Raw genomic sequence first — 10771 nt, forward strand, 5'->3', positions numbered from 1 at the left:
CACACACCCCGACCCCAAGCCCCACAGGTCCCGCGGGCCGCGGAGGCTCCGCAGCGCCACCTCCCGGCACGGGGCCCTCCCGGGGTCAGCACCCCCCGAGCCCCGCCAGCCCCGGGCCCAAACCCGGCACGAAACCCAGCTCACCTGGCTCTGTTCTCCCCCAAACCCGGCACGAAACCCAGCTCACCTGGCTCTGTTCTCCCCCAAACCCGGCACGAAACCCAGCTCACCTGGCTCTGTTCTCCCCCAAACCCGGCACGAAACCCAGCTCACCTGGCTCTGTTCTCCCCCAAACCCGGCACGAAACCCAGCTCACCTGGCTCTGTTCTCCCCCAAACCCGGCACGAAACCCAGCTCACCTGGCTCTGTTCTCCCCCAAACCCGGCACGAAACCCAGCTCACCTGGCTCTGTTCTCCCCCAAACCCGGCACGAAACCCAGCTCACCTGGCTCTGTTCTCCCCCAAACCCGGCACGAAACCCAGCTCACCTGGCTCTGTTCTTCCCAACTCTTCTCTGTCCCCACACCCCCCACCTCGGGAAGGAAGGACTGGAGCGCTGGCTAGCTCAGAGCTGATTTGGACTACTCTAAAAGTTTTACCTTGCAAAGTTTTACCTTACGTCTCAGTACGGAGTTCTCCACCACAAAGAAGCCCAACTTGGGAACTTTTACTGGTTCCAAGTGCAGCAGTGTTACAGAAACCTGTGCACTTCCCATGAGATGAGCCCAAGGCTCCTGCTTGCTCTACAGCTGGGACGGATGAAATGAGGAGAAGGACAGAGCTAACAAAGAGCCTATGCCTTTCAGCAAGACTGCTTTGTGCTCCTTTCTGTGATGACCAGTGTAATGACCAGAAAAATGAAACAAAGAAGGGGGTTTTTTGCTTTTACCCAGATTATAATTTCTTATTAGAGTTGAACAGATTATTTGGGATACCTTGGGATAGCAGGAGAAAGGTACATAGAAAGTTCCAGGCTTGCTGCAGATGTGTTCCTCTCTTTCCTTACACACTCTGCTGTCATAATTTCAGTTTTAAAAATAAGCTGTAATTGCGTAGTTAGTTCCATTACTTTTTTTTTTGTGAAAGAAGCCTTATTTCAAGATCTGGTTTCTGCTCCTCTGTTTGCGGCTGTGTTATCCAGAATTCAATTTCCGTAAGATACTGATGTGCTGGATTTCCAAGCCTCAGTCACGCCAGATTTACTTTCCTTCACGTCAAACAGCATGAAGGTTCAGGTTGGTAATTCTGCAGTGCTGAGAGGACAGGGGAATCAGGGACCAGTTTGTCAAGCTTCACTTGGAGAATATACCCAGACTATAGTGGGCCAGCACAGCAGGGCCAAAGAGCAAGAGGGTTTTTTCCCCTCAAACTGGTGGAAACTGTACTACAAAGGAGCAGTGTTTGGGCAGCTGTGATCCCATGCTCGAGAATTTTTAGACCTTGCCAACTCTGTAGCAAAATAAAGTATCTTCAGAGAGGCCTAAGGACCCATCATCTTCAATCACACAGACCCCTGTGTCCAGGCAAGCACACACTCACCTACATACCTTCAACCCACCTCAGAACAAGAGAGCCTAGGTAAGAACCTGTCAGAGGTATTACAAAGCACTGAAAGAAATTCAAAAGATCAAATACTCCCATGCATACCCAAATAGTGCTGTGTGGTTATAGAGAACAGACCCCAAATGTGCTGCATTGCAGCTCACACACAGTGAGAAGAGGAAGCATCTTCAAAAAGAAAGTTAACAGCAGGGACCCAAGTTATGGTTAGCTTTTTCCTTTGGTTTCCTTATTCTCCAAACAGGCTCAGTAAATAGATAATTTGACCTCACGTTTTTAAGAATGCTTAAAATGACCAACTAACCCTTAAAAAAAAAATCAATAAACCTTCAGCAATGATATATCCAATGTTACTTTCAAGATATGCAGAGTATAAATAGGGCAATGCAATCCAGTAGCAGGAAAAAACCACCTTATTACATATATGACCTCACGGGGTAGCTATTTCAGTATGAAAAATGAATCTAATAATCATGTTATAAAGCTGAATAATCAGCTAAAATGTTAAATTTTACATCAAAGTAAACTTTTTAGGTGTTAATGAGGACAGATATCTGCAGTAATAGCAAAGAAAAACCCCCCAGCCCCCCATACACTAGACCTTACCAGAAAAATAAACAGCAGTGCAAATGTTTATGTGTCATACCAGCCAACACGTATAACTCATTGAAACAAGATGCTAAGTTAAAAACGGCGGTAAAATTCAAGAGATGGGTGCTCATACAATAACGAGCTCATCTGCAATTACAGTGCCAGTACAAAATCATTCTACTGCACACCTCTCTTCTTGTAAACTAAATTCAAGCCAAAGTTTTACACCAGAAGTTACATCCTCTGAAGAAGTCCCTCATACAAATGCTACTGGTAAATCACACCGTCTGGAATTCCTGGTTTTGCCAGCTGTTACAGTATTTGACTAATACCTCATGTTTGCTTGCCATAAAGCACTTAACAACAGGGGAAAGAACTGTTGCATTATAGATTACATTTCATCCATACTATTTTGCACAGTAGTAGATAATTTTTGGGGACGTTTTTGATTCATTTCGTTGTGTCATTTCATTTCGTTATTTTTTTTCAAAGTTGTCTTGGCTTCACTAGCAACTTGTTCTTCATGAGCCATCCTATTAAACCAAGAATTGCTGTTTCTTCTGATAATGAAGGATAATCTTTTATGATAGGTTAACATATATTTAATGCTTAGAATTTGCTCAGTAATTTATCTAACCCTGTTGCTGTAATTTATCTATCTACTGCTGCCCTGAGCCCCTTGAAAGAATAAATAAGCATAAATAAGAACTTTGAAAACTTTCACCACAAAATATTGCAAAAGAATTTCCAATCTATTTCCAAGTTTTCAAAGTGCCATTCCCATTGACTTCCCTCTCCCATGGATCCTTTGTACCTTTGTTTAGGATGAGCTGTTTCTCCGCTTTGCATGATGACGTTGGCACTGTGGCCCGAGGGAGATGCCTTTGACATTTTGGGAGAGGAAAGAGTGTCTAAGTGACAACTTCAGACCTGAGCAGAGGCAATAAGCTTCGGGCAAGTTGCCCAACTTGAGCATGACGCACTTCATGATGGCTCTAAGAGACTGAGTCTTCCTTGAGAAAAGACAAAGGACAGCAGTTGCTGGTAAGAGTGCTTCATTAGCTTTCCTTGGAGGATGCTTAGAGTGAATATTGATAATACCATTGTCATTGATAGTTCACTGAAGGAGAAGCATTGGTACAGAGCATCCAGCACCCACAGTGAGATCATGCATCAAATCAGACCTAATTACTGTCTGCAGTTTTGGAACGAAGAGCTGCATGACTCAGATGAGGAGAGAGAATTCCTCTCTTGTTACTTATTTCTCTCATAGGGAAGCACAGGGAAAGAGAGGAATAAAATGCATTAGGTTAATTCTGTAGAGAAATTCTTTTGTCATAAACATTCAGTTCAGCAAAGAGAAGTCCAGAGAAACAGGATTTGTAGTTCAGGTACCTGAAGCATATATTCAATAGTCAAGGCAAGTCAAATACCAGCCCTCTCTGTGCATAACAGGGAAGTTTAGAGAAGTTTAGGCTGGCAGGACCTCTGCAGGTCCTTTCCCATCTCTCCCACACCCCACCTGTGCACTCAGATCAGAGCATTTGAACTTAGGTGGGGATGCCAAGGACCTTACCGAGCTTAGTTTTGGAATTCTGTCCCATTCCATCCTTGGATCTGTTCAAACCTGACTGGACACACTCCTGGACAAACTGCTCTGGCTGATCCTGCTTGGAGCAGGGGGACTAGACTATGTGGTTTCCAGAGGTGCCTTCCAACTTCAACCTCTTTCAGAGTCCACAGGGTGTTTCTGGACACCCTGTTAGCCCACCCACGGGGGGACTGCTCCCCTTGAGTTAGACCTGCAGCAGAAATACTTCTGTTCTATGTGACTGATGTAGCCAATTTGAAATTAGTCTTAGAAGCCACGGGATGTACAATATAAAAACTAATCTTCAACAGGAAATGCTAATAAAGGAAAAAGATGAGAAGCAGGTAAGCTCACCCTTTTTCAACTGAAAATTATCACAAAATTCAGCATAAGGAAACAACTTTAGTAACTTTAGTTGGTTTTTGTAGTATTTTGAACAGCATTTGAAGATGAAACCATTTGAGTAGAGAGACAGAAAAGTAACAAACCTCAATTTGTTACGAACAGGCATTATCTTCTCACCATTAAAGAGTATTGCCATAAGCAATAAAAATATTTTTATTATTTTCAAGGCTCTATACAGTTGGATATGACACTTCATAGAGAATGGAGGTGAGGGACCAGTCCACTCAGTCCTTGCTCTGTGATATGATAAATAAAATTGGAAGTAAATAAGACAAAATACACTAGATGGAGAGAAATAGTCAAGGACTAAAGTGATGAGATTATATAAGGCAACTCCTGTGTTAGCATTAGGCAAAAGCAAAAGGCAAACAGGAGAAAAACCTTGCTAACATACTCAGAATTAAGTAGTTAGTTCCAACTGAAAGAGAAGATAAGTGAAATGGAAAAGGGTCTTCCAGTCTACCGAGGGACCTATGTTTAATATCAACCAAAGCAATTTATATGTACCAAGAAGTCTCCAGATGGAAGCTGTACTTTCTCTGCCAAGACAGTTCTCTAGGGCACCATTGGATGAGGTCTTCCCAAATAAAAAGATGTGAAATTCTGCAAGGGGGGGGCAAAACAAATAAAAAATTTGAATTCCCCATATCTTTGTAAGTTAACAAGATTTTTTAACTCCTCTCTTTTTTACTTTTTCTGGCACAACAAATACAACACAACACATTCATCCATCTCACAAAGAAGAGAAAAAAAAGAGTGCATTTCATATCAGATGCTTTGCGTCAAGGCTGCTAAGGCTCATAAATCAGCTGTCTTACTGCCCTGGTCATTTCAACCAACGTCTGACCCTTTTGTTAACTCATGATTTATAACTGAAAGTTACTTTTTTTTTAATGCCAGATTTATAAACTTTACTGTGCTTGGTTTGATATAATATCCATTTTGTACACCAAGCTATAAGACAGTAAATTTATTGTCTATGAACTGTTACCTTGAAAAATTACATCAATGCAAAGTGGTTTCCATTTAGAATCAATGGGCAATAAATTCATTGGATTTTTTTTGAAGGGGGGAGAGAACATGATGGTATTTATGAGATCATGAGTGGCTATATAATGGGTGAAACTGGGAGCTGAGGCTACAGTCAGACAGGAGTTCTGAGTTACAGGGTTAGACAAAACGAAACATCCAACACAGCCACGATGCATAAACTGATACTCTGCTGTCTCATTATCGTCAGCTTCTCCTGTCCTCTCTTGTCTCTCCCCATCATCAATGCCAGTGAGACGTCCTATCAACACTCAGGTAAGAGTCTTTTGATTTTAATGGTTATAATGCAGGGCCTGGAGCAGTAAAACCAGAAAAGCAGAAGGTGTGCTTTCCAAGGGGCCTCAATCTGTGCTGCTCAGCTGTAGGAAAAGCAGGAATGCCTTCAGGACACCAGCAGCACAAGGGACATATCAGTGGGTGCTGGTCTTGTACAATGGGGAGGTTGGGTGCCCTAAGCAGTTACCCCCTGCTGCTTCGAGGTCCAGGAAGCAAAGGTACTCATGGAGGAGAAAAAGGTATCTGAGCCTTACAGCACTGAATTTGAGCTGGTATTCAGTGTCTGTCTGAGCATTCATAGGCATTGGGTAACTTAAACAAACTTGGCTGTACAGTCTCTCCTGTTTCTACCCTTTGAAATGAGCTATTTTGTTTTTAAAAAGGGGGAAACCTACTGCAAACATCAAGAACAGGTAAGTCTGTCTTACACTCCTATATATTGAGAATGCTATCTGTTTGCACTAATTCAGATTCCATTCAGCCCAGGGAAAGAATAAATCTTTGCTTGAGAAAGATGCTCAAAGTTTGAAATGGCTTAGCAAAAATGCATAGCAGAATCTGGAAGGTTACTGTCATCAGACCTGACTGGTACTGGAAGACTTCCTGAAATGAGCTCTGAAAGAACAGGCAAACCAACCCAAAAGTTATTGCATAAAGCTGACTATTAAAAAGTGGCTATTCTTACCTGCTTTGCAACAGCTGTTGTGCTGGTTTATAGGTATCAGCAGTCCCCAGTTTGCTTTGAAAATCTTGGAGTCACTAAGCCAGCACCTTCTCAAGCCTTCCACTATGTAATTTGCATTTCCAGGTACCCCTGACTCAATATGAGTAATATCTGTCACATCATAGCTGGCTCTGACCATTATTGCATTAGTTTCAAGACACTGTGCTTCTTAAATCCTCCTTACTAATACAAAGAGTCTAGGAGTGATAAGATAGAAGAAGAACTCTCTTAAAGAGGGTTGGGGGTTCTTTTAAATCTTAAAGCAAATTTACCTGCTAGCACTGCCCTGCTTTAAAGAATAATCTGGATTATCTCCACATGGCACTGGGAATTTTTTATATTCTTATTCTGTGTCCTACAATGAAATCCCTGCTGTCCTTTGCAAATGTCCTTTTATGCAGTGAATAAGCTAATAACATGCACATCCAAGGTCTTCAAGTTCTTGATCTTTGGGCAAGTTCTTGAAATGTTCTGTGCAAATGTTTTCAGTTTATTTTCTTACATATCCATGTGATGAGCTACACAGTCACACTCCTCCCTGCAGGTCAGAGCAACTGAAACTCCACAGGGTCACCAACATGTACAACTACAAAATTGTATTCATCTACACAAATAGTGCTTGATAGTGACACCCTCTGGTTGCCCACAAGTTTGGATGTCTGCTATATATTAGCAAAGATGAAATTTACTGCTCTGGTTACAAAAACCCAAGCTACTTGGAATAAAGCACTGTTAAGGGCTTCTGTTGGCAACCTGCCACAGGGCAAAGGCTAGCCACAGAATTCTAAATTCGCTATGCATAGATAAATTAATTCTATCAGCTACCAGCAAGCTGTTGTTTTGGAAAAAGTAGTAACATCTGTACTGGTACACACATTAAATGAGAGATGGCTGATACGTGATGAGAAGCACAGCTGCCAAAATAAATTGTAAGTTTTCCTACCTTTATTCCTGCCCTTCCACACCTTTTATTGCATTTAGAAAACTGAGCAGGTTAATAAGTTTTAAACAGGAAGTTTTGTCATTATTCATAGGAAAGCTCCAGCATAGGAACTAGCTGATAAAGAAATGAACTAAAACAAAATTTTAAAAATTGTATACAAGTCTCAGCTGTATACTGGAAGGACAAGGTTGAGTACCTCAAACGATAGGAGGGGCTGCTGTTGGTCAAAAACTTTCTTAACAAAACATCTGCCAGAGAAATGAGAATCTGAGATTTAACTCCAGGAAGGTATCTTTTCTCAAAGCTTTGGAAGGAAAGCAACACAAAATCAATTATTCCCTATTATAATAATTAAATAAGGATGGATGATTGGTGCTTTCACAAAAGTCTTCAACAGGTGGGGCCAACAGATCTGATCAAAAATCACCTGAGACAGACAAACAGGGATGCAAAGCAATAGACTCACCCTATGCCTGTTTCTGTCATCTTCCATTGGCAGCTGATGAAGATTCGAGGTTAAACCTGGAGAGGTTGAGCAGCCTCAGAAGCACCTCCCTGCTCCAGTTCCTGCCAGAGCTCCTGGGCACACTGACTGAGGACAACAAAGCAGGTGAGGATTTACCACAGCAGTGGGAGGGTGCCCATATTCTGCACTTCCAGCTTCCACAGATACCGTAACCCAGCTCCCAGGTACTTGCTGAAATACAACATGATGCACAGGCAACAAACAGCTGTCATTCAGTTAACTGGGACGTCGGGGAAACCTGCTGAGCAGCCATGCCTGCAGCTCAACACTACCTGATAAAGTCTCCACATTAATTTTGCAAAACTTCCAGACAGCAAAACTAGGGCAAGGAGAATATTGGCCTAAGAGGAGCTGGCAGATAGAACAAAACAGCAGTCCTACAAAACATCACTACTTGCAGAAAGTGCAGAATCAATAGCAATGGATGGTTTGGAAAGCAACAGATGTTACCCTTGCACATTCCAGTCCAAGACCTCTGTCAGCTATAGCATTTTGGCACATGAGAATTACTTGCCAAATTCATGTTTTCTAAATGGTAAAACATTTCATTGTGTCTCCCCTCTAACAGGTCTTACCCCCAGCAACTACAACCCAGGGGAAAATATCAAAGAGGTAAGTAAATGACCACCTGTCACTGAAACAAGGAAAATAACACTCTACATTTTAAACTACACAGAATTGTTACCGAGACATCATTTCAGACCCCTAGACTTCATGAACAGTATAGACTAAAGCTGTACACCAAAGGGTTCTTGAAGCTTGAATTACTTAGCAGTTAGACAGGGGAGAGGGAAGAAAATGGAAAAGGAAAAAAAAAAGAGCAAGTAATCCAGACTATTTAACTCTAAACCCTCCACTCCCCTCCCCGCACCGCCCCCCCCCCACCCCCCCGAAAAACAGCTAAGTAAAGGCCAATTTCCAGCTTCATCAGCCCAGGCACCAGTACTTCCCCCTCCCACCCCAAGCACAGGCTGCACAGTATTATCTGATTTGTTATGAACCGTTAGGTACACGGAGAACATAATCCCTGTTCACTTCCTGCTGAATCAAATGTAAATCTCAGGACACAGAGATGAGTTTTAGTGCAACATTTAAAGCAGAGGTTACACTGAGCAGTCCCCTCCTTCTCCAGTCAGAACACAGGGCTGGATGACCAGGAAGGGTGGGGGTAGTGCAGAGTATACTTTCCCACTGAGAACAATGATCATCCACCAGTAACCTCTCTAATGCTGTTTGATTTCAGACTTTCTATGGGAATCATCCTCGAATTGCTTTGCTGGGACGCTTCTTGACCAAGGACAGGAAACAGTACAAGAAACGTGGGAATCTTTCTGAGTGCTTCTGGAAATATTGTGTGTAAACAGGAAACTCCCTGACTAGCTGCATAATTTATACAGATGTCTGAAAACATGTATATAGATTCGCTTGATTTAAAATGAGAATGAAGAAACATGAAGGCAGCGCCTAACTTTAGACTCTACGCTACTTGGAAATGAATAAATTCTTGATGTTTTGCAATTATGTTGTGACCAATGTAGTATTTTCTTAGAGCTCAGCACAACAGGAAGAAAGTAATGGGAGAAAGAGATAAATACACAACACAAAGAGAACTTGGGCAGGGGAAGTAAGATTCTGGAGGGGTTCTGTGAAAACTCCCAGAAGAGCTCAACTGCCCAGAGGCAAGGGGACTTTCTCCTTTGTCACTTGATGTAGATTAGGGTGCCAGGAAGAAAGGGTCGTTGTTCCATTCCCTGAAGATGTTGAGCAGGGAAGGGATGGCAGCTTAACAGTGCCCAGTCCCCTCCTGCCATCCCCAAGGCACCACAAAAACAATCAGCACACGTCAGGATCAAGCATCTGCTCCCACTGCTGCTGGAGATGACTATTTCTCTCGGTCACTTGTAAAAAGACCCACAAATCTATTTCTCTGCTCTTTTCCCAGCCCCCAGCTACCCATGACAACAGGGCTGCCTGTGCATACCATGGGCTTTAAGAATTGTCTATGATTATCATCAAGCACAGTACAGAAGGTAAACATGATTGTCAGGACTTTACACCCAGATTTGGACAGTCAGTGGAGGCAGGAATGACACCATTTGAAAGATTCTGTGTCTGTGACCTGCACTTATGTGCCTGCACACACAGGTGCAGGAAGGTGATACATGGACATAGATAATCTGTGTTACCAGGACAAGCCACCTCCTGGCTTGGACACAAGTACAGTGAGACTTGTTCCCCTGAGCTACCACTCACTGATAACGTTGCTGTATCTTGGCATGTAAGGTAAATAAAGGAGAGGACAAAACAGCAGCTACGAAAGGCTTCTAGCCTGACTTCTTTGTATGCAGAGTAGCACCAGACTCTCTCACTCCTGGGTACCTTCTGATACTAACTGCAAGAAATAGAGCTAAACAGTCAGGAATCGTCTCTGGGGGATGCCAGTTTTGGTAATATGCACAAACTGTCTGAGCTGCGCTCCCCTGCTCAATATATACTTTATATAAACCTCACGCCAATCAAGGCTCACAGGAAGCTTGAAGTAAACACCTAACAGTGATACACAGGCTACACTGATCTCAACAGTACACATGATAAATCTCTGACTGTGCTGTTTAAACAAAGCCTACAGGCTTAAAACAGCTTGTTCACTTCATGTGAATTATAGACAGGCGATGCCAGCTGTAATAGAGAAAAATGTCCTCAAAGTCAGAGCAGCAGGATGCACTGTGCAGCTATTTGAAATCTGTTAAACTTTCATTCTTCTCTTACACAGGGCATCAAGTCAATGCCTCTCTGGAAATTACTCCTTTTCTGCTACCTCAGCAGCCAATAAAAACTTGTTAGGAAAGACTTCCAATTTATCTAAATGAATAACCAGCTAAGATAGACATATAGCCAGGGAGAAGTATAGAGCCTAAATGACTGGGGGAAAAAAAATATATGTATTTTCAAAAATTGCAAGCATAATGCTAAATAAATAAAACCAGAGTGAATGATAATAGAAAAAATATTACAAGAATTAAAAAGTTCACTAGCCATCTACCTAAGAGAGTAAAGAAATGAAGAGCTGTCAGGTGTTGAGGATGGGGTTGAGACAAGGTAATT

The 10771-nt window shown here is 42.5% G+C and overlaps 1 protein-coding gene across 1 annotated transcript; it reads left to right on the forward strand.

Annotated features, from left to right (window-relative positions):
- The first annotated feature begins 5095 nt into the window (after nt 1-5095).
- Nucleotides 5096-9140, forward strand: UTS2 (urotensin 2). Its single transcript, XM_042051390.1, has 4 exons — nt 5096-5452; nt 7640-7750; nt 8235-8278; nt 8910-9140. The coding sequence occupies exons 1-4, from the start codon at nt 5350-5352 to the stop codon at nt 9024-9026; spliced, it is 375 nt and encodes a 124-aa protein (XP_041907324.1). The 5' UTR covers nt 5096-5349; the 3' UTR covers nt 9027-9140.
- The last annotated feature ends 1631 nt before the right edge of the window (nt 9141-10771 follow it).

Source organism: Corvus kubaryi, unplaced genomic scaffold (assembly GCF_017639235.1).
Source record: "Corvus kubaryi isolate FWS band 111438036 unplaced genomic scaffold, C.kubaryi_AGA036_p1.0 75, whole genome shotgun sequence".
In the NCBI taxonomy this organism is placed as follows: Eukaryota; Metazoa; Chordata; class Aves; order Passeriformes; family Corvidae; genus Corvus; species Corvus kubaryi.